Source organism: Alligator mississippiensis, chromosome 2 (assembly GCF_030867095.1).
Source record: "Alligator mississippiensis isolate rAllMis1 chromosome 2, rAllMis1, whole genome shotgun sequence".
NCBI lineage: Eukaryota > Metazoa > Chordata > Crocodylia > Alligatoridae > Alligator > Alligator mississippiensis.
Window position 1 is genome coordinate 230,734,519 of NC_081825.1, and position 23,008 is coordinate 230,757,526.

Below are 23,008 nucleotides of genomic sequence, written 5' to 3' on the forward strand. Positions count from 1 at the left end.
TGTCAAACTCATCAGACCCTGTGGGATGGATGATGATTATGGGGCTGGTCCATGGACTGGATGAGTGGTGCCGTGCTGATCCACACTAGATTGGGTCCACAGATCAGCCCCATGTGTCATGTGCCAGACTGGCCCTGCATGCAGCACCTATGCCCCATGCAGATTCAGTCCAAGACCCACTGTCATGAGTCTTGGGCAGCCAGGTCTGGGCTCACTTGGGGATCCAGATGCTGATCAGGGTCAGGAGGAGTGAGAAGAATCCAGGGACAAATCAAGTCAGGAAGCCAATCTGAGAGCAGGATGTTAAGAACAAGCCAGTTTGGCAAACCAAGAGATCAGGCAGAGAGGGAGTCAGGTCAAGCAGCCAGGAGATCAGGCAGACAACAGAACACAAGCTGGAGGGAACAGCAAAGCATCCTGGGATCAGGTTGAACCCATTTACCTGGACACTTTGGTGACAGAGTGGGAGGAGGGCTAGGCCCTGATGGAGGCTTCAGGCCAGCCATGTCCAATCTGGGTGGTCAGCTATAGGGGCAACAGGCCAGGATGAGTGACTCTACTGGTTAGGCCAAGGACCTGGGTTCAAGATCACAGTCTGCCCAAAGGCAGCACCCCATGGGCTGTACCTTTGCAGTAGATTATGCTCTGTTTATATTTATCTGTCTAAAATTGTTACCCAGACAGCAGTCAGCTCTTGCAGTCCCATTCCGGGTCACGGTTGGTTTGTTTCTGGGAGCCCTAACTGAATTCTCATATTTTCAAATGTTGGAACTTTAGTTTAGCCGTACTTTTTCTAACATTTGGAGCACTTGTAATGATAGCTTTCCTATGTGCATGTTTGTTTTGGTTCTGCTACAGCTTTTTCTTTTTTTCCCCAACTGAACTCCTGCTTAACCAAGGTGTGTGCACCTGGGGATCCAAGTTCCCCTGCTGCTCTTTTTCTGGAATTAAGTGCTTTTTCTTTTTTTGGTGCTTGAGTAATGCTAAGAAGCACTCGCCTGAGGTTCACAATGCATGTGAAATGCATAGTTCCAGAGAGCATTTCACTGTTGCAGGCGGCACTAGACAAAATAGTCTAAAATATTAATACTGTTCCTACTGTATATCCATGTTGGCTGCAGCTGAGATCCCATTTTTGTTTAGTTCAGTCATTCCCGTTCTGAGACCCCTTTTTTTTAAGAACATGTAGTACCTGGGGATTGAAGTCTCCATTACTGGTTGTGTGAATGCTCCTTTATGTTTAGCAAACTGAGAATTTTCTCCCCACATAGGCACATCAACACAGTAGAGCTCCAAATGGAAGTGACCAAGTTCCTGCATCGATGTGAGAGCTCAGGGACCTCTCAGCTAGCTGGCTTACCCTTGCCCACGCTCTTTGGAAATAATAACATGAAGATGGATGTAGCTTGCAAGGTATTGGCAGCCAGTTAAAATGTATTGCTCTTTCCCTGAACATACAAACTTGACACTTAAGCTTGACCTGTTTTGTGGTTTAAAGGACAACTTTAGCCCCTAGAGCACTAATCTGGCACTTCTTCTTAGTGCAATACGCACTGGAAATCACACGCAAGTACAATTTGGAGATGTTTGTTCAGAATACTTTTTTTTAATAATTAAAAAAAAATTACAGGGTTGGAATAGACTTTGAAGGTTATCCAGTCTAACTCTTTGCACAGATGCTGGGTATGCTATTCTTAGACCAGTGATTCTCAGCCAGGGTGTCGTGGCACCCTGGGATGCCTTGATCTTTTCAAAGATGCTACTGAGTGCCACAGAACATTACCACTTCTAGGTGTGCAAACATGATTCACAAGATTAACGCAATGGATTCCTATTTCTAGGTTGAAAACATTCTGACTTGTCATGACCATTCTGAGTGGTTAGTATAGCAGAAGAGTTTCTCTAGTCAAAAAGTGTGAAAACTAAAACCTGGTATTTTCTGAAGGGTACCTCATAACTAAAAAGGTTGAGAACCCCTATCCTAGACCAGTGGGGGCAAACCTTCTTGACAGGCATGCCACAAATTAGACTTGTACTTTCCTTGAGTGCCACTCAGATCCCCTTCCCCTGCCCAATCTGCTGCTCTTTCTGCTTTCTACCCATTGCTCCCTGCCTGATCTGCTGTTTTGCTTTCTGCTCCTTGTCCTGTCTGTCACTGCCGCTTGTTCCCTCCCTGATCTGCCACATGCCACACACATTCCTGTGCCACTTGTAGCATACTTGCTACAGGTTTGAGCTTCCTCTCCTTTTAAAAAGCTTGAAGTAAATTCTTCTCACAATCCAAAAGTCTAGAGGGAACTACTTCCAAATAGTAATTACTAGGGCCTTTCATCTGTAGAGTTCAGTCCATTTAAAAAAAAAAAAAAAAGGAAAGATGATTTTACCTGTAACCAAAGGATAAGTAGTAGCTGGCCTAGCATTATCCAGTGAGAGTGGCTTAATTGATTATGTAACCCATGTCTGTGCTTTTCCTTTGTGGGTCCTGCTGTCTCCCATTGTTGAAGGTGCTTTTTGGCAAGCCTATAAACTATATTTTGGTGAAAGTTGTCACAGCCCCAAATTCTTTCTTCAGTTGGCAGTTAAGCATCTGTATTGTTTTGTGCTTGGGATGTCAAACTCCCCTTGCATCCTGTGCCAGATCTGGACAGCAAGGCTCCTTGTTGCAGCCCAGGGTACAGGGGTGTTTTCACCCCAGGGGCATGCAGCAGTGGCACATCTGGCTCCATCCTGGGCACATAGTGGAGTTCCATTATCTGCCTTGTGCCCTATGCTGGAGCTAGAGTTGGAGGCAGCACCGCTGCATGCCCTGTGTTGTTCTGTTGGTAGTTCTGGCTCCAGCATGGGACCCATAGCAGGTCAGTATGGGGCAGTGGCAGGGCTGATGGCCAAGGAAGTAGGGCCACACCAGCAATGATGGGTGAAGCCATCAGCTTTCAGTTGACTATCTGCTCCTGATCACCATGTCTTCCATGGCCCAAGGCCCCTGAATTCTGCAACAAGCCACTCCCTGGCCATGCCCTCCAATTTGTGGTGGCCTACCAGTAGCCTGGTGGGCCAGATAAAGCAGCTACCTGGGTCTTACGTCTGACACCCCTGCTTTGAGCAAATGAGCAGTTTGCATATTGCTGAGTAAGTGTGCTGCTCTCCTACAGCTGATAATTGCAATTTCTCCTTAGGTCATGTTGGAAGGGAAAAACATTGAAGAAGGTTTTGGAATTGCATTCAGAGTCCTCCAGGTATGGGAAACCTGAACTGTTGCTGCAAGTAATGTTGATCCTTCTTCTATGAATTACCATAGTTAAGCACGGGACCCTTAGCCACATGCACCTTTGTCCTAAAGGTTTCAGATCAGTCACTATGTTCACGTAATGCAGACACTTGCCTGTTGCCTAGATTCTAAACCTTTGTGTCTTGTCAAGGACACCTTTTTGGCAAGGGTATGAACTGTCTGGCTTTAAATTAGCATTAGAGTAAAAAGACCTCAAAAAATTTACTTGCCATTTCTTCTTTTTGTTGAGCTTATTTTTCAAGAGAACTCTTTCAAAACTGCGGTGATGGCCCTGGAAGCTCTAGGTCAGCTAGAGGGCTGTGTGTCTGAACACAGTGGTGCCTGTTCATCCTACCAAAGGATGTGGAGAATGGGAAGACACTCAAACAGCGTGAAGGATGAGGCTTTGAGTGCCATATGGAGAGAGAAATAGGCTACTGTCTACTATAGTGCAAGAGATCACCTCTGCCCTGAGCCTGCTCCCGTCAGAGTCTATGAAGTTGCCCCAGGGCTTGCTTGTTGGGTTTATAATATATTCCATTCCTCCCATTTGCTTCACTGACTTGCACCTTGTTCATTTATTTGCACTGTGCAAAGCATTTTCCCAGGTGCAAGTGGAGAGTTCACTTTGGCAGTGTTTTATCACCCACCTTGCCCAATCACTGCACAGTCACTGCCAAGTACATGAGCTATGAGGAAACAAGTCCAAAGCTGTTTATACTCCTATCTGTGCCCAACCAAGGCTGGGAATATAATTGAGAACTGGTTTTGGAACTCACAAATTTCCAAAAAGTATGGGAGTTGGAGGCTGGTATAGTATAGTAGGAGTAACCCAGAAGACCATCCACATTAACTTAGCAGGAGCTCAGGAGCAGAATCTGGCTGGTGTGGGGGAAGAACAGATTGCCTTTGCTGCCACTACAGAGGTATCTGTGTATGAGCCTGGTGTTTCAAAGCAAAATGCATACTGGAACTTCTTGCAGGGATGTACCTTAACATGGAGCACAGGAGTGGTAATGGCTGTTTAAGCCATATCAACTGCTCTTTAGAGCACCAGAATACAGCTCCTGAACTGGCCTGATAGGATCTGCCCTGAGTGACCATGTTCCTTTGACACTTGCCACCTTCAGGACTTCCAGCTGGGGGCTGTGGCTGTGTACAGTAAAGTGGCCAAGCAGCTGGTGAAGCAGCAGAAATACAGTGAGATCCGGCAGCTCCTCAAGTGCGTCAATGAGTCTGGAGTTGCAGCCAAAAATGATGGGGATGACATCATCCTAAACTGCCTGAATGAGTTCAAGAATATCCCCTCAGAGGTAAGGCTGCCCTCACCACACTGCCCTTCTCAAGAGAAGTAGGCAGAGGAGAAGTAGGCTATCTATAGTCTACTGGGAAAGAGGCCATCAGGCTCTTCATGCCCCTTAATTTATATGTGGTGGTTAAGAATTAGGTGCGTGTTCATATGATAACACATGGCTATTCAAGGGGGATAGCTGGTCTACCTGCTACACATTCCTAACCCTCAACTGGCCTGGCATGGAGCTCTGCAACAAGTACCTGTAATAAATCCCCTTCTGTCGGATCCTCCCTATGGTTGCTTTTTGAGGTGAAGAGAAGCTCCCTTCCATGCACATCTTGCTGGCAGAGATGGTGGAAGAGTGATGCCAAAAGTGTGTTCTCAGGAACTGCTGTGCATGTAGGGAAGTGCCCGTTGAGGCTGTCCTGGCTATGATATAGCCTTGACATTGCTGTGGAGAATGGGGATGCTCCCTCTGCTTGAGGTTGCTTGGAAGGGAGTGGGGGAAGGAAAGCTGTCCTATCCTGGTCCCTGAAGACAGTGCATAGATGTGGGCCCAGGGGTAAGCAGACATAAAGGGAAGACTTCGACTTGGCACCTTGTGCACCTTTTGGCAACTGGCAGCTGGGGTGACTTGTACCTGGTTGTGAGCTCATTGACCACTTACCTGTGCAGTGGTTTGGTCCCTGATGAGACAATGATTTGCAAATCATAATCACTGTTAATTTATATCAACCACTTTTCCTTTTCTGGGTGCAGGATCTTGACAATCTGATCCAGGATATGGAAAGTGATGAAAATAAGGTGAGTAAAGCCTGGTGGGCAGAACCTTGAACCATTGGCAGGAGCAGTAGCTGGGACATGCAGATTTGCTCCTCAGGCTCTCTGCAGGCAATGCTACTACTACTCCATGTTCCATCCTGGCTCCATAGAAGAGTTTTGGGGCCTGCTTGTTGGACCTTATTTGTAGATATCTCTGTACCTCCTTTTGATACTGAGAACATAAGGATGTTACAGTAGACTTGGAAACCTTTGATTGTTGTCTCTCTTCCTCCTCCCTTGCTTTGTAGTGGGCATCCCTGGGTTTGACAGTGGCATGGGGAATTAAAGGCAGCTTGAACAATCACTTGGTTCCATTCAGTTCCTTGCCTTGATTTCTCACAGGCTTTTTAATTTCCTAGGCAGCTGATGGGGAATCTGGTGAGCATTCAGTTGTTCATTGTTATTGCAGGAATCTAGTTTCATTAGGTAAACACCTGGTACCCCCTCTCTCTTTGTTTTGACAGCTTTTCTTTTTTGCAAGGGAAGTTTAGGATGCAAATGCATGAATCATAGGCACTGTCAAGTTCTCTGCTCTCTTTAATACAAGGCTCTCAAATGGTTTTACATTTACATATGAACAAACTGGCCCAGAGTTTAAGTGATTTCTTAGTCCAAGGTCACAGAGCAAATCAGTGGTAGAGCTGGGAGTCCTGACTTCCACCAGACTTGCCATTTTACATAATGTGAGAAACTGTTTAATTCTATTGCAAAAGGCTCAGTAACTAAAATGACCCCTTAGGCTCAGACAGTAGGAGAAAATCTGTCTATGAATGTTAGCTGTGGAAATTTGGAGGTGTTTAAACATGAACTAAACCTAATGACCATAAAAGCATCAGGATTTTTAAGCTTTAATGAAATGCCGGTCAGTGGCAAAGGCTAACAGTATAAACAGACATTGTCAAATGTCATGGATCAGCTGTGTCAGGATACATCATCCGTTGTTCCATCTGATGCTACGGGACAGTGGATGAAGTGCTCTCCCAGGGCTTGAGGAGCCAAGTCCTGTGTACCCTGGGAATTTCTGCGTGGAATGCAGTCCCTCAAGCCCTGGGAGCAGCTCTCTGGCTTTCCCTGCTTCCTGAGATGCACCCCTGGGATCTCAAGAGTAACTCAAATTGGTACTAGCTGTATTGTGGCCGTGTTCATGTCATGAGAAAAGGCATGGACATCTGTTTACAGTCAAAGGTTTCATCTGTTTCTTGTTCCTGAAATCACCACTCCTATACCTCTGTTGCATCAATATACACACCCTCTAATCCTACAGCCTGATGAACTGGGTTTCCCAGTAGGTCCTCATTCAAACCTGTCAGGGGCGACACATAGGGGGTGCACATGTACCCCCTGAGCGTGGCAGGACACTCCCTACAAAAAGGCAGCGCCTGTGGGCGGTCGCCGCTCACCACCCCGCCGCCAACACTACTGGTTGGTGCTGTCTGTGGGCGGTCCATGATCCCTGCTGGCCACTGCCGACACTCCTGGCGGTGGCTGTAGGTGGTCAGCGCTTGCGGCCCCCCCCACTGCCAACAACACCAGCGGTGTCCATGGGAGCTCCCCTGCTTGTCACTGCCATGCCCCCCCAGCCACTGGGGGCACGAGTCATTCATGAAACCTGTTATAGGTTAGAACTGTTAGAGGTTTCAACTGCTGGCTTTATTTTGTTTCAGATCCGAGCCTACCTGCTGTGCAACAAACTGCGTTCTGCCTACCTAGTCTCGGTGAGGCAAGAGAACGCTAGAGCCATTCAGCTGGTCCAGCATGTACGTCAACTGGCTGAGGACAGTGGAGAAGATGTTGTACAGACCATCTGTGCCCAGTGGCTTTCAGTACACCAGCCCAAACCAAGGAGCTGGCTCTCCCAAACCACTAGGAAATAACTATACAGCACCTGTAAAGGGAAGACTGAATATGGCACAGGGATGTGTAGTTCAGTGATCTCTCATTGAGAGGGAAGTCTCTTGACTGGCTTTGGTGGCAAGCAGGAGATGTTAATGTGCCTCAACTAAAGGGAAAGGAATTACTTCATGCAAGTGCCAATCTTGTGTTGTGGTGACCAACAAGCTCTACCTCAAGGGGGTGTTTTATAAATGTTAAATCTGAACAAACAGGACTTAAGGATGATGGAGAAAAGCACTTCTCCTGTGTTTTGAAAGGCACTAAACATTGTTGGCATTTTGTTTTAACTCAGCAAACCTGTGCATAGATGATGACAACCAAATCCCATGTCAGTTCAGCATAGCTTGTAGCAGACTCGTTGATTCCTATTATCCAGAACCATTTTATAGAAAATCCATAATCATGAGGTGGGAGAAATTTTGTTTCCACTTGCATAGATGTGACTGAATTTTTGATGTGACTTTTTAAAAAGGAGCTATACTAATTATTATCACTAACTTTTTTACACTAGCACAATGTGCACAAATTCCTTAGTAGGTTTTCTGAAAGGTAGAGGCTGGTTTTATTTAGGAGGTTTCTGTGTGCAGTTCACATGAGCAGGTGTTTGCCTACAGGGCCCTTAATGAAGAGAGGCAGCCCAGGGATGCATTTCCTGATGAAAGGAAAACTTTTAAACTAGGGCAGGCATGTTGAACAAATGACCCATCTCTCTCTTTCCTAACTTATCCTCCAAGCAGATTAAATTGCTTTGTAATAAGTATGGCATTGGATGGTTGAAAGGACCCTTTTTCTCTTCATTTTTCTTAGCTGGAGTAAATACCAGCTGAATTAGAGCATTTCAGCACAGTGGGAAATGTAGTTTGCTTTAAACAATGAGGTGTGCATGGCAAAATTTAACAGCCTTTTAGAGATGTTTCACATGAAGACCTATCCCAAAATAGGCAGCACTTGTTCTCACTATAGCAATCTTTCTCCTTCAGACAGTTATACACTTTAGACTGACTTTTTTATTAATAAAGCTGTATTGCTAAGGTCATCAAATGGCCACACCCTTGGTCTGGAATGCACTGGAGATGGGCAGAAACCAGTGTGGCTCAAGTAATGTTCCTTCAGCAGTTGTTGCTGCAGAGTCTCTTTCTCCAGGTGCCTGCTGCTGACTTGGAACAAAGCAAATGCCACGTTCTCCCAGTCCACTTTGCTTGCCAGGATGCATCTCTAGTGTGAAGTGGCTTTATTCTGGGATATTGGAATAGGCTGCTACTTCTCTGCTGCTTTTATCCAGAGAGAAGAAATGAGCAGCAGACATGAGGATTTTTAAGTGTTTCTAGCTCTGGCCTCCCCAAAAAAACACCTGTACTGACACTGATGTAGGCTGCTAACTTTTACCTATGGAGAACCCCATTTGTCATATAGCAACACCTAGTGCACTGGTTCTTCACTTGCCCCAAATGCGGTGTTTAGTTTCTGAAGTTCCACTACATGAGGAGGCCAGTAAATATCTTTGCACCATTTTTATACTTGTTACACCAACAAAGCATAGATCTCCAGGAAAATGAAAAGGAGGTAGTTAATCTTCTCTGGAGTGTTTTATGACCACTGTCCTACTGACATGTGCCTTGCCCTGCTGATGATGCTTAGCTCCTTGGAGTGTGGCATCAGAGGAGCTAAGCAGTTGGCAGTGACTACATTTATCTTATAGAATCCTCCACCCTCAGTTTCAAAGAGATCCCAGTAGTGAGCAAAGCTTAATAAAAGCAGCTTTTATCATCCTAGCCAGACTGAACTAGCTTTCCACTGTGTTGCAGGGTCAAGCTAATCCTAAGCATATGTTGGAGTAATACCACATTGACAAGTGCAAGGGAGAAGTTAGTGCTATCAATGAATACACAGATAAGCACAGCTGTAATAATGATTTGCCTGTTCAAGATCTTCCCACAGCTCTGTATTATACAGGAAAAAAATGGAGACTGCCACATTGAACAGTTATTTCTGTCTCTGCCTTTCTGCTTGACCTCTTTGCACTGTACTTTATGCACTTTATACAGTGTTTGTTGCAATTTGATAGTCCTTAACTCAGTGTTGTAGGGATCCTTTTTTTTTTCCTTATCAGCAGAACTGGAATTTCAATCCTGACACAAACTGGCTTGTATCATGAGTATTGCGATTATTCATGGGCATAGAAACCCCAGGCATCAAATTAAGTGGAGCACTGACACTTAGAAGAGTTTGTATAGTGGTGACTGGACTGTTTTACAGTGAACAAAGGATATTAATAAATATTATTAGAAAAGATATTTTTTCTCTGTCCTTTTTTATTTTACTGCTAGTCTGTTTGCTGTTTTGGAAGTATCTAGTCTGCAGATACATCTAGCTCAGAAACTAAATACCACATTTACTCGCATACCACACAGCTTCCCCACCGCAACATTAGCCATTGAAAACTGGTGTTGTGTCTTTAGCAGAGAAGCTGATTTTTCTTCTCCTAGTAGCAGTAGTAGCTACTGCCTTCTCAAAAACAAGGTCTAATTTGGGGGTGTGAGGCATACATGAAAAATTGGGTCAGCAAAAATGCCTGTTGGATTGTTTAGACCAGGAAGCCAGTGCATTGTGTTTAACTGTACCCTGCACTTCCTAGTTGGAACAAGATGCGAAATTTGAAAGCACTTCAAAATTTAATGAGGGAGCCAGCGTACAATTTGTTTCTTATGCTAGATTTACAAGTTCTTAACCTAGTTTAGTTTTTCACCTAAAGCCATCAGAAGATTGTGGAACAACTCTGTTACTTAGCAGCATTGCTTCATACCCCAGCCTGTTTTGGTTAAATTGCACCCTGGTCCTTCAGAAACTTGACAGCATTTTGCAATTTAAGTCACCCAACTGGTACAGCAGCCCCATGGGATAATCCTAATAAGCTTATAGTCCCCATTTTGGTGCTTAAGCCTGGTAGAAGCAGACTATGATGGAAGCCTATAATACAGCAGACACTGAACTCTGAAATTTAGTTCAGAATGCTTCTAAATACTGCTACATTAACCAGTCTCTCTCTTGCCCTCTCAGAAACGCACCTCTTCTTCCTCTTTAATAGTTAGGATGGAAAGGAAAGACACTTTGAGTCAGGTCTGTTTTTGTTTTTTTATTCTAAACACATTATATAGGACCTGCTCACCTCTCCCCATCTTGAAGAATAATTCTGACTCCCAAGGCAGACTTTTGCCATTCCAATCTACTGAGGAACCCATGAAGAAGTTCTGAAGCGCTCTGCTATCATGACTTGCTTGTGTACCTGGGACCTGCTAGCGTGAACTCCTGTGAATGGGGGACTTGTGCAAGGATGCTGAAAGAGCAATGACTAAGATGGGAGTTAAATTCCAGCCTCCCAAGCCCATGTCCAGGCTGCCAGGCAAAAGCACCAATGCAAAACAGCTTTATCACAAAAACCCCTAGATGAGCTTCCCTCCATGGAACATTTGAAACCAGTGCATCTAGGCATATATTACATTTAAGATGCGATTAGTCTATTAATCACATCTTAAATAGTAACCCAGCCACACATTCCAGCATTTAGTGATGCCACAAAGAGGGAAACCAGCCATACAAATATTACACTTTTTGTGTGCTATTTTTGTGGTTGATTTCTATCACACCTTAAACTGACTATGTGGCAGAGTTGGGACTGCACTACCGTCTCCAAATAGCCCCAGGGCAGCCCCTTCCACCTGACGATCTGCTGACTTGGCTGGGTAGGGGACTGCTCCAAGGCTGGGACTAGCTCCATGTCAGTCCCAGTCAGCTGACGGTCAACTGTCCATCCACCAGCTCCAGGGGCTTCACTGGGGTCAGTTCAAGTCCCAGTACAGTCTTGGAGCCAGACAACAATCATCTGAATACTGGGCACCTGTCTTAACTTGCTGGTGCAAGGGGAGCTTGGGATGATCCCCTACTTCCTCTGCACTGGCATGGCAGGAAGTACAACTGTTGGGATGGAGGATCAGATCCCATTGTGTTTTTAAATTAATGTCTACCACCCACTCAAGAATGACTAGATAACACATGAAGGAAAACCTAAAACAGTGGCATCGAATGGGAATTGCTTTATTTAGTAAACCTCAAGAGATAGCTGGGGCTCGACTTGCAGTGCCAGCCTCCAGCTAGAAAGTTGCTGCTAACTTAACAAAGAAATAAAAACCTGTTTCTTAAAGCAAATGCTCTTCAGAAGTGACCATATTATGGACAAACCTAAAATGATCTAGATCATCTCCCCTGATTAGAAAACCATACCAGCTGTGCTACCCTACCTGAAGTGAAAGTCTTTAGGCATGTGACCCATCCAAAAAAATATTTCCGGTTGGGTGTACAACACAGAAGCAACATTGCAACTTGGCAACTGTTTCTGTGAGTGTTTGGCTTTTGTATAGGTGCAGCAGTTACAAACTTGCCCTTCACAATAGAACAAGACTAAAGTGTTGCTAGGATCATCTGGGAGCCTTAGCCATTCTCTTCCTAGATTTACTGAGTAGGACAATGTCTTTGTAAAATGAGAGATGCCCTGTGGCTACCGCCACTTTGGACTAGGGCTGATCCCTCCTTGGCCTGTCTACTGCACATATAGCTTCACTTCTAAGAGCTGCTATCAGGTGAGCAAACCCAGCAGCGTGGGCTTGAATTCTAGCCTGGCTAAGCAGATGACAATTTCTAGCATTAGACGTATTCTGCATAACATATTCTATGTTACCTGCTCCCCTCCTCCACAGGCAACTCCCTCCCTACTGTGTTGAATTGTAACACTATTCCAGTACATGTCGTTTTTACTGTCACAATATTATGACCTCAGTGTAGAACAGTGTAAGATATGTTAAACTTTTCTCCTTTCAAAAGTAAAATAGGTCCTTTGGCAGCTCAGCACAGCTTGTCTCTCGCAACCCACATTAGGTGAAGTGACAAAAAGGAGGCATTAAGTGCTTACATCACTCTTGAATACTTCGGTCTCAGTCCCTAAAGATTTAGGGAGTAGTGTTTTTCATTAACTGTGTTTAAACAGTGCATAGCACAATGAGACCTTGGTAGAAGGTTCAAGTAATGGACAATAACAAAGGCTACAATTTATCTCTAAAAATTAAGAAACTGCCACTTGTGAAACAGCCTACCACTCAGAGAGGAGAATATCAAGAAACCTCAGGCCAGTATTTGGCTGAACCACATCTTCCGAAGATGTGGTTCAGCCAGATACTGGCCTGAGGTGCTAGGTCTCCCAGCTAAAAGAACCTGCTCCCAAGTCATATAGCTGAGATGACCAAATGGCTCAAAGTGCTAGGGAACATCTCCAACTAACCTGGTTACAGTTGGGGTTCAGGGCTGCAAAAAGACCCTTCCAAAAGCAAAATCTTTATGTTGCCTTGCATTACTAACCAAAATAGCCTGCAGTCCCACTTCTAAGCTGACCCTGGGGAAAGAATGCCAGCCATGGGATAGCTTGGGGGAATGCAAATCAAAAACTGTAAGAGAAGATGCCAACTTACTGCATTTCTGTCCTGAACCTGTACCCACTGGTCTCATTTCTTTTAAACATAAAATATTTACAAATTTCAAGTTAGGTTGTGTCCAAAAAACACTGGTAGGGCAGCTGGATGCACAAAATGTTAGGTGGACCCGTTTCCAGTTCCCAGATGAGAAGATTACCAGGAGCCACGGAGCCCATCCAGCTATTAATTTCTACTGTTCACTCCCACTGGATGCCCAGGAGCTCACAGCTGACTTTCCAGAGCTTCTTTGCTGTCTCGTCATCCCGACCATGAGCAGACACATATGCTGGCTGACAGTCACTGCAGAACAAGAGAGGAAGCTTTCATCAAGGGCTCAAATCTGGAGCAGCATGGCTAAAAGGTTGCTGCTAACACCTGCCAGATAATCTCTTTCAAATCCAATTTAAAAATAAGGATGTTGGGAAATTACCTAGCAGCATAGCTCAAGAAAGGGGAAAGAGTAGAGGCTGCTAAGGAGTCTGGCACACAGGGCTTCATTCTGTGTAGCACCTGACCAAGCAACCTCAGCTTCTTGGTCAGTGTTGGAACTGGAGAGGAGAGCTGGCAAATGAAAGCTCACTGCAACCCCTGTAGATACAAGTTGAGTCTGCTGTTTGAACCTTTACAAAAGCCTTAAAGCAATAGCCCAATACTACAGCAGCACACCCACCTTTCAGGGAATTACCATAAAAGTAAAGGGGGAGATCAGGATCTTACCTTTCAGTGTGTATGGTTACAAAGCTCCACACACCTCTAGGGATCATATAAGCCTGAATAACCCATGGGTAGGTGGCCATGGGAAAAGGAAATGATGATGGCCCTTCCATGCCAGAAGCACAGGTGGGCAATAAACTGTGCTTGACGCCAAGATGGGAGAAAAGTTTATTTTTCATACAGATGTCAGTTCCCAAAAAGACACTGGGAGACTCGTACCTCAGCATATTCCCTTCAGGAGCTGGCAGCTTGAAGGTAGTTTTCCAAGCCACCATGGGTGGTGTAGGAAGCTCATGGTGCATGGTGAGAGGTTAGTTGTATTAACCTGTGTCCCCACTTAATGACCAAGGCTCTTCTATGTTTTTATATTCTTGCTCTCTTACAGGAATGATACAGATAAACTGATATCACCAAGAAAGGCAGTTCCACATTTACTGACTCCAAAGCTCCTCAGGAAGAGCATGGGTGTGACTGGAGAAGCCAGAGTCCTTTATTTTTTAAAGTATGTTAAAGCCTCAACATAACCTTCTCCCTCTTGGTGGACACATCCCTTTGGCAAATATGTAGCCATTGCTATTACAGCCTTGTCAGCCTGTTTCCCTCCCCAAACCTCCTCTGCTTGTTACTTCCTCCACTCCCCCTCTTTGTTATATAATGCCTGCTAAAGACAGATTGTACGCGCTTTGGAAGAAGTATCATGTTCCCATCTGTAGTGTTGTACAATAATGACCCAGATCCATTTCCATCCTCACCAATTCTCCTCTCACCTACTTCCTCCCTACTCCAAAGATGGTCCCACAGCACGTCTTTCCTTAACCTCACGCTTGGCCTTGCAGTCTCTTCTTCAACCCTGGTAGACTGATGTTGCCCAAAACTGACAGGCTGCTTTCCCTCAGCACATCTGCAGCTGCATGTTTGCAGGTGCTTGGTGATCAATTTGCCTACAGAAGCAGGCTTAGCAAGGTGTTCCCTTCCCTTCCCCCCACCCCCACTCCCCTTCCCTCTCCATGTTGGAAACACTTCACATTTACACATAATGTATATACCTGCCCCCACCAAAGTCTGGCATTCTCTGCTGCAAAGGAGAATGCCAGAATATAAGTAGCCGATTACTGGAAAATTTGATTGTAGTGGCAATTTAAATAAGGAAGTAAGATTAGAACTGATGGCAGAGGCACGAAACGTCTTGTGATTTTCACAGCTCATTTGGGACGTGGCAAATAAAAGGGACACAAGCTGTCCCTAAAAAGAGTCAGGGCAGTCTCCAGCTATTCCATGCCTCCTCTCTCCTACAGAGGTTATCTTCAATACTAGTGATGATCAAACTTGGCAATCAAGTGACTAGAAGCTCTTCTAGAGTAGATTCAGTACAAAATTAGACACAAAAAAGAAATGAAGCTGCTACTTTGCTGATTGTATCCTTCCTGCATTCACCAGTTTCCTCCTTTAAGAGCCTGAAATCCACTTAAAGTTCACAAGCTCTGGTGTATGGGAGAGCCAAGATTCACATATGGGGTATTTATCTGGTAGGAGATATAAGCAGTCAAGGGAGGATTAGGGGCTCTCTTTATATAGCCACAACAGATCAGGACAGTGCAAACACCACACCTGAAAAATCAGGCAAATGCACATACTGCACTAACTGTGGATCAGTCACAAGAGAGGGGATACAGATAGGAGTTCTGTCTCACATGGGCTGCAGTCAAGCTCATGCCAAAGGTCAGTTTTCCTAGCCAATTCCCAAATGTGATGTGGTCCCACTGACTGGGGAGCATAAAGGTACCTCTGAGTGAAGTTGTTCAAAGGCTTTCTCAGAGCCTAGCACAGGACAGTTCAATGATTCTGGCCTGGGTTTTGAAAGGGGAAACAAAGAAGGAAGGAGGGAGGTGCTGTGCAGGTTGACTGAGAAAAGTTAACAGAGGTCTGAGCAGCATCCCATGCACAGGGGTTTCCCCACCAGGAGCTGCCCATAACATACACAGCAGCTCAGTACGTTGTACTTAGGAAAATCAGGCTGCTTTGAGAAGTGCCTGGATTAAACTCTTTGGCCAATAACTTTCACCCACCTGAAATACTGTCCTGTCACGGATTCCAGCTCCTCTGCTACTGCACAATAAATGCTGGTCTGGGCTCCTTCTTGTGGAGTCTTCAAGAAGAAAGAAAACATCTTCCACAGCAGGGACACTACAGATGAATACCGGGTCAACTCAGACTGCACAGTGCCAGGATGCAGCGCATTTACTGTAACTCCAGTGCCTGCAGCAAGACAGAGGAGTATAGTTCAAATTAGACCCTGCTGAAACATGCAAGGGCTTCTTTCCAAGGGAAAATTTAATATATTTCCTTGTTTTACCTGTGTACATCTAAAACATTAGGGAAACAAAGGCCCAGAGGTGAATACAGGTAAAAAATTAAGTTCCCTCTTACACCTATTTACTAGAAAACAGGGCAACATCCCTGCCAGTTGCAAACCACTGCCTAGAGGGTGTGTTAGGCCTTTATAAAGCAGCCTGCGAAGAGGCCTGGATGCCAAAATACTAGAGTCTTGTGCCTTGCTTTTGAAAAAAACAAAACCCCACAGAAACCCTCCAGTTTACCTGGTGCTAGGCCTATAGATAAAAGACCTCCTATTCCATTTTTCTAACCTGTATTTAAGACAGCTGGGGCACTGCAGCTTTTTCACTGTGGATTTCAGTGCATATGCCAAGCACAGCAGCATTTAAAGCCTTTCCAATACCAGCTCTTATAGTACAGCTGAATCTTTATCTGGATGCAGCTTGTCCACAAATGTTGTTTTTTGGTGAGAATTAAAAAATGACCCATTCATCTGAGCAAGGGCACCTCCTGCCCTTGTCTTTCTACTGTGGGTATGAACATAGCCTGAGAGGCCCTGGCTCCTGAAGATTGACTACATGGGCTCCCTGGTCTAAACACCTGCCAGGGGCCCAACCAAAGCCACTCACTTCCACCTTGAATGTCATGATTTCTAAACAGGGCCTAAAAAGAGCCTCTTCCTAGAACCATCTCCACACCCCAAGGTGTGAGAGATTGAATAATATCTCAGCTGGCATCTGGTCAGCTTCCTTCTCAGACTTGCCTTGCAGCCGCCTGGCCAGCTCCCGGGTGAAGTGGACATTGGCCACTTTACTTTGACAGTAAGCCAGGCCCCGTTGGTAGAATTTCTCCCCTTGGAGGTCATGGAAGCGGATCCTGCCCACAAGATGAGCCAGTGAGGACACATTTACAATGCGGGCTGGGGCCGACTGCTTCAGGCGTTCCAAGAGCAGGAAGGTAAGGAGGAAGTGACCTAGGAGAGAGGAGATTGAGGATACTTTGTTCTTCTTTTGTGCCTTCTGGACCAGGATCTCAAGAGTGCTTGGCACACTGAGGCAAGTCATTATTTTCCCCATTTACACATGGCAGAAGCAAGGTCTGAACATGTCAGTGCCCAAATTTTGGGTGCCCAACTTCAAATAGCTAGGGCTGGTGAAAAGTGGCAGTCCCAGATGATATGTTCAGACTGTATATTATAGTTTTTATTATTTATATCTAACCCTATCCAGAAAGGCTCAGAACAGTCTACAATAAATGACAAACAAACCAGGACATAAGTCTCTGTAGTATGCGACAGGCAGCTTCCTTCACACTGCTCCTTCTTGTGAAATTTAGGACTTGCCCAAAAGCATTTAGGGTTAGGAGATGCTCCCCTTCAATTATTTCCCCAATGGAAAACAGTTTCAGGATGTGGGGAGTAGTCCTGGAGACAGACTCCCACACTGAGATTTGTTATAAAATTTAATAAAACATCCTGCCCAACCTTTGCCTGCCCTGGTGTTATTCAGTCTCTTACCAAGGTGATTGACTCCTAGATGCATCTCAAAGCCATCAGCTGTCTTGGCATAAGGGTACAACATTACTCCTGCATTGTTAATGAGAATATGGAGCTCTTTCTCCTCTGAAAGGGACAATGGAGAGGATGGGACATTAAACAAAGAATCAGACAACCACCCACATCTAAATGGAACAAATCAGCCACAGAACTGGGGCAGACTAAGCTGCTGCCATCTCACCTCTCCAAAAAAAGAGAGGCCTCTCTCATCCCAACCTATTCCTACAGCCTCTACAGATCCCCAGCATGGAAACAAATGGTATCTTTCCAAGCAGGGGCATGCAGGCAGGGAATTCAGTGTCTGCCAAAGCCCGATAGCATAGCATGCCATCTCTCTGACTTGATTTTATTTATTTTGTGAGTTTTGTAGATCCATTTATAAACTCATTTGAGTTTCCAGCATCTCTAAAGTTAAATATCAACAGACAACCTTTACTACTTACCAAAAATTAAGATCAGCATAACAGAATTCCCAAAGATATTCCACCAGAAACTAGAGAAATCACATCAATTTACAGAACACTTCTACAAAATAAAAATATTGTACCTACTATTATTGCTAAAGTAACTAGTACAAGTTATTCTGTTTTCTTCTTATTTATATTTTAAGATTCTTTTTAAACTTTGTACACAGTCAGTTTTACGGTTTCCTCAATTTATGCTGCATTTCAACAAAACAGCAGATAAATAAGGGGGGGAAAGATAGATCACAACCACAAATATTGGAAGTGAATTTAAAGACATTTTCCTTGAAAATTAGCTGGGTTTCAAGATGAATCTCTTCCATCTATTTCTACTATCATGAAACCTACAAAAGGCTGATGCAACATGTAATGATAATTTGCCTTTGATAGATGAGCCCAACCAGATTATGTGCTCATGGGTGGTCTCCCTTCTTTAAACACGTTTTTTTTAAACAAGCATCCTGCTCAATCCCATTCCTGTTTCAGTTCTACAGAGCAGAGAGCTACTGTTGACCAAACATACTCACCTAAAAGCAAAGGCAACAGCACCCAAGGAGGGCCTTACCTGCTAGAAAGTTCTCAGCAAACTGTCGAATAGACTTAGTATCCGCCAAATCCAGTTTCTTCATAATTACTTGTTGGTTTCCTGTCTCAGCTCGGATCTCACAGGCTGCCACTTCCCCCTTTGCTGTGTCTCTGCAGGCCAGAATCACTCTGGCACCTGTACAAGGAAAAGGAAGAAGAAACATGAGCCAAGAGCTGGGAAGCAGCATGGGGAGTAAGTGCAAAGGCAAGCCAACTGGCTCCCCTAAGGTACACCTAATAACATGAGCGAGATCAGGAAAGGCCTCAAGGGGATAGCTGTCAGGCAGAGAGCCTTTACCCTGGAAGTTCTTGGCTCCAGTCCATCTCAGCTAGGGAGCAACAATCAGTAACTGCCATCTTAAGACTGCTCTTGGGCTGTCACGCAAGTCAGAAGAGTGTCCATCCAACTCCTCCCAAGTTATAGCAAGATTTACACCAGTGGAGCTAAGTGGGTTCCCAGGCTCCCCTAGTTGGAAACTCATGAAACAAGGGATTTCCAAGACTCTTCAGGAAAGTTCCAGTGCAGAGGTTTTCTGTTTCTTATAAACTACTTAACTGCTCCTGCATTATAAGCTCTGAGTCTGGAGTCCCAGCAACATTGGCTTTAGCACTAAAAGCATTAGGGCCCACAAACAGTAAAATTATGATCCGTTAAAAGGGACCTGATCCCAACAGTTACCAGTTTAAGTGTTAGGTGGGATCTGTCATCAGGGACAACCCTGGGCTGCATGGAGTTCTAGTTTAGTTACTAAAACTTAGTCAAGACATCTTTCAATTCTGCCTCACCAAGTGAGAGGAAAACCCTGTGTAACCCAGCCTCCTGACCCCAGGATAGCTGTAGAGCAGGTGGGTGTCAAGATTATCCCTTCCCCACCCTGGTCCAGGAAGGCAATGTTGACAGATAACATAAAGTACAGGGGACGGGTATGGGACATGTAGTGGGATAGGTGACTTGCCTCTTTTTGCGAGATCTCTAGCTGTCTCTTTCCCAATGCCTGTGTTGGCCCCTGTGATCAAAACGACCTTCCCATTCAGCTTAGCCTTTGACTTACAAACGGCTCCTGCAAAGTAATTCCTAGAATAGAGAGAAGGAGTCATGGAGAATTCATCTTGCCCCTGTGTCCTCCTCACTGGGTTTTCACGAATGACTGTTGTTAGAATGACTGTTGTTAGAATAACTGGAGAAACAATACAACATTTACATGAACTGATCCCAAGCTCCCCGTTTCATACATCCCTCATTCATAGGCCTCATTCGGATTTGAAGCCAGCTGCTTCTCTCCTGAGGCTAAGGTCTATCTACCGTACTTCTTACTCCATCACTATGCATAGTAAAGGCATTTTCATCTCAATGCACATAATCCCTGCCACCCCACAGACAGTGGTCCAACCACTACACATTTAGCAGGCAGTTTCTGTGATAAACATTTGGTGTACTAAATGTCTTGCTGAGCTGCCTGGGCACCTGGAGGGGTTGAATGTATTTAAGTCAACAGGTCCTGATGATCTTTGTCCTAGAGTACTTCAGGAATTAGCTGGAGTCATAGCAGAGCCACTGGCACAACTGTTTGAGCACTCATGGTGCTCAGGACAGGTCCTGGAGTAGAAGTAGATGTTATTTACTTAGATTTTAAAAAGGCCTTTGACATAGTGTCCCACCCAACTCCTATTAATAAACTAAACAGTTGCAATGTAGATTATCACAGAGTCCGGCAGGTAGAAACTTGGCTTATGGGAGGCACCCAGAGAGTGATGGTAGGTGGGTCAGTTTCTACCTGGAGAAATGTAGGTAGTGGAGTCCCCTAAGGCTCTGTCCTGGGACCACTCCTATTCAATTATCTTCATTGGTGACTTGGACGAGGGAGTAGAAAGCACCCTGTCCAAGCTTGCTGATGACACTGAACTATGGGGGGAGGTACACAAACTACACGGCACGGAGTGAATCCAGGCTGATTTGGACAGGCTGGGGAAATGGACCGAACAGAATAGGATGCTGTTTCACAAGGATAAGTGTCAGTAGCACACCTGCAGAAAGGGATCGCAGAGTCATAGTTGACTCCAAAATGAACATGAGTCACCAGTGTGATGAGATAGTAAGTAAAGCTAACCTCACCCTGTCTCGCATAAGTAGGTGCATCACAAACAGGTTTAGGGAGGTGATACTTCCCCTCTGTGCAGCACTGGTCAGGCCACAGCTGGAGTACTGCATTCAGTTTTGGGCTCCACACTTCTGGAGGGATGCGGATGGCCTGGAGAGGGCTCAGAGGAGGGCCACTCATCTGGTTAAAGGCCTACAGAAACTCCCCTATGTGGACTTAGCCTTAGCCTTTGACTTACAAACAGCTCCTGCAAAGTAATTCCTAAAACAGAGAGAAGGAGTCATGGAAGATTCGTCCTGCCCCTGCATCCTCCTCACTGGGTTTTCACAAATGACTGTTGTTAGAATAACTGGAGAAACAATACAACATTTACCTAAACTGATTCCAAGCTCCCCGTTTCATTCATCCCTCATTCATAGGCCTCATTAGGATATGAAGCCAGCTGCTTCTCTCCTGAGGCTAAGGTCTATCTACCGCACTTCTTACCCCATCACTATGCATGGTCAAGGCATTTTCATCTCAATGAACATAATCCCTGCCACCCCACAGACAGTGGTCCAACCACTGCACATTTAGCAGGCAGTTTCTGTGATAAACATTTGGTGTACTAAATGTCTCACTGAGCTGCCTAATCAGCCTAGAGTGGTGAGAGTTACCCCATTGGCTACTAGGATCAGTTTTTTCTGTTTATCCAATAAGCTTCCTCTCATCTAGATTCTCTGAACCAAAAGCAATGTGATTGAAAAAGCAGGAGATAAAAAAACCGAAACAAAAAACAATCCATTCCTGACACGTGGTTTTAGGACTAAAGGACAAGGCCAGAGGAACCCCTGGTGTAACCTGACTATGGTTATGGTAATACAGTTCAACCGAGGAGGAAAGCTGACCCTTTCCCTGTGTGTTCAATAATTATCTATTTCTTAGACGCTTAACATTTCTGAGAGTAAGCTGCTCCCTTACAACAACAAAAAATTAAGAGCTGCTGAAAAGGCAGCGTCAGGAAAGGCTTCCCCTCCACTTCCCATCTCCAGCTTTTTTAAATCACATTGCATTGGTTCAGAGAGTCTAGATGCAAGGAAGTAGTTCACAAGGCACTTCAAACTTTAGGCACAGCATTAGCATAAGGGAGGATTAAGTTACTGCCAGCAATTCAGGGACTTGATCTCCTCCATTGAAACCCAGTAACTGGTACTGAGAATCATAGAAATTAAGGCTAGAAATAAGTGGTAGGTCTCAATCCAGTCCAAGTTCCAAGCTGAAGGAAAGATTATTCCCTACAATACACTTTATGCAGCATTCCAAAATCGTTTGTTAAGATATTTGTCTAGTGCAGTCAAACAAGAAATTAATTGCATCTATATGAATTTACTAGAGCCTTTTGGAAACAAAAAGACTTTGCTTTTCATTAATCATCTTCCCTGAGCTTTTAAGGTCATAATATAGTAATGGTACTAGGCTATAGCACCTTATGGCTTTTTAAAGTGCTGTACAGCCATTAATACATGACGCTTAATAACATTGTTGTAAGTAATTAGTTCCATCTTTACAGATGAGGAGCCTAAAACACATATAGAGCTTGATCAAGACTACTAAGCAAGTCAGTACCACATTTAGGCTTCAAACCAAGTATATCCTGACTACCAGTTAACTGCTTTAATTGTCAGACTGTTACTGCCATCTCAAGACACAGAGGGTTGAAACTTTAGACTCCTGACTAATGTACTAAGTCAGGTGCTTAGCATCCTGGAACTTCTGCCCTTTGAGATATGCTTATCTCTTGGCATATCACTTTCATCACGTACTCCTCCACTACGTCCCTATAACAAACACACTGATCTTCCTTCTCTTCCAACTATTCACAAAAGTATAGAAGTGCTAACAGACCATCAAAAATGTTACAAGCTAACCCATCAATCTTCAACACAGACCTGATGTAGGGCACTAAAATGAACAGAGCAGGACCAAAGATGATTCCCAGAAGGGTTCCCAAGATGAGGAGCATCATTGCTGCTGTTCCTGCTGCAGGCTGTCATCCAGCAGGAGCAATTGGAGAACAAGGGGGAGGAAGAATTAAGTATAGGCAGGGACCAGAGCATTCTGGGAGCAGAAGTCTAAACCGCCCACTATGTGTGCAGAAGGGAATAGTACTGTATGCTGGGAGTTGTAGTCCAGCAACATGAACAGTGCAATGTCTACTGTATCACTGAAAGAAAAAGAAGAGTGATAGAGGCAGTGTGAGGATCACCTATATCACTCTTCCCCTACTAAATAAACAAACCCTGTGGCTGCTGTGGCCCCTAGGATGCTGGGGGGCCAGGGAAGCTGCAGCCATGGTGCTCCTGTATCTGGGAGCCTGGCAATCTGCAGTGTGGCTCCAGCTGGCCAGGTTCTAGCTTTGGCCAGTGCATGCTACTGCCACGTGCGCCACCTGCTTTTTCTCCACGCAGGTTTTTTTGACCCT

The 23,008-nt window shown here is 44.8% G+C and overlaps 2 protein-coding genes across 8 annotated transcripts in view; one reads left to right on the forward strand and one right to left on the reverse strand.

The window, feature by feature from the left end:
• The window catches only part of ZFYVE26 (zinc finger FYVE-type containing 26), a 70,651-nt gene extending 61,080 nt beyond the window's left edge, over nucleotides 1-9,571 (forward strand). For 6 of the 7 annotated variants that reach the window (XM_019476813.2, XM_019476815.2, XM_019476814.2 and 3 more), the window contains 5 exons: nucleotides 1,272-1,413; nucleotides 3,177-3,236; nucleotides 4,399-4,581; nucleotides 5,322-5,366; nucleotides 7,049-9,571. In XM_019476813.2, coding sequence (XP_019332358.1) covers nucleotides 1,272-1,413; nucleotides 3,177-3,236; nucleotides 4,399-4,581; nucleotides 5,322-5,366; nucleotides 7,049-7,258 — 640 coding nt within the window. In that variant the 3' untranslated portion in view covers nucleotides 7,259-9,571. Of the gene's footprint in view, nucleotides 1-1,271; nucleotides 1,414-3,176; nucleotides 3,237-4,398; nucleotides 4,582-5,321; nucleotides 5,367-7,048 lie in introns of those variants that run through there. The other variant, XM_059722882.1, reaches the window with a different exon arrangement.
• Nucleotides 9,572-11,353: 1,782 nt separating this feature from the next.
• LOC102567292 (retinol dehydrogenase 12) lies at nucleotides 11,354-22,637 on the reverse strand. Its single transcript, XM_006266433.4, has 7 exons — nucleotides 22,476-22,637; nucleotides 19,405-19,523; nucleotides 18,429-18,584; nucleotides 17,361-17,465; nucleotides 16,608-16,817; nucleotides 15,577-15,766; nucleotides 11,354-13,096 (listed from the first exon to the last, which is right to left on the reverse strand). The coding sequence occupies exons 1-7, from the start codon at nucleotides 22,550-22,552 to the stop codon at nucleotides 12,994-12,996; spliced, it is 960 nt and encodes a 319-aa protein (XP_006266495.1). The 5' UTR covers nucleotides 22,553-22,637; the 3' UTR covers nucleotides 11,354-12,993.
• Between the last annotated feature and the right edge of the window lie 371 nt (nucleotides 22,638-23,008).

Excerpts from the sequence above, each read along its gene's own strand:
- LOC102567292 (XM_006266433.4), bottom strand. The coding sequence starts at position 22,552 with ATGATGCTCCTCATCTTGGGAACCCTTCTGGGAATCATCTTTGGTCCT. Across the intron at positions 19,524-22,475 it reads ATTTTAGTGCCCTACATCAG|GAATTACTTTGCAGGAGCCG; the intron begins GTCTGTGTTGAA and ends TCTCTATTCTAG. Across the intron at positions 18,585-19,404 it reads TAGAGATCTCGCAAAAAGAG|GTGCCAGAGTGATTCTGGCC; the intron begins GCAAGTCACCTA and ends TTCCTTGTACAG.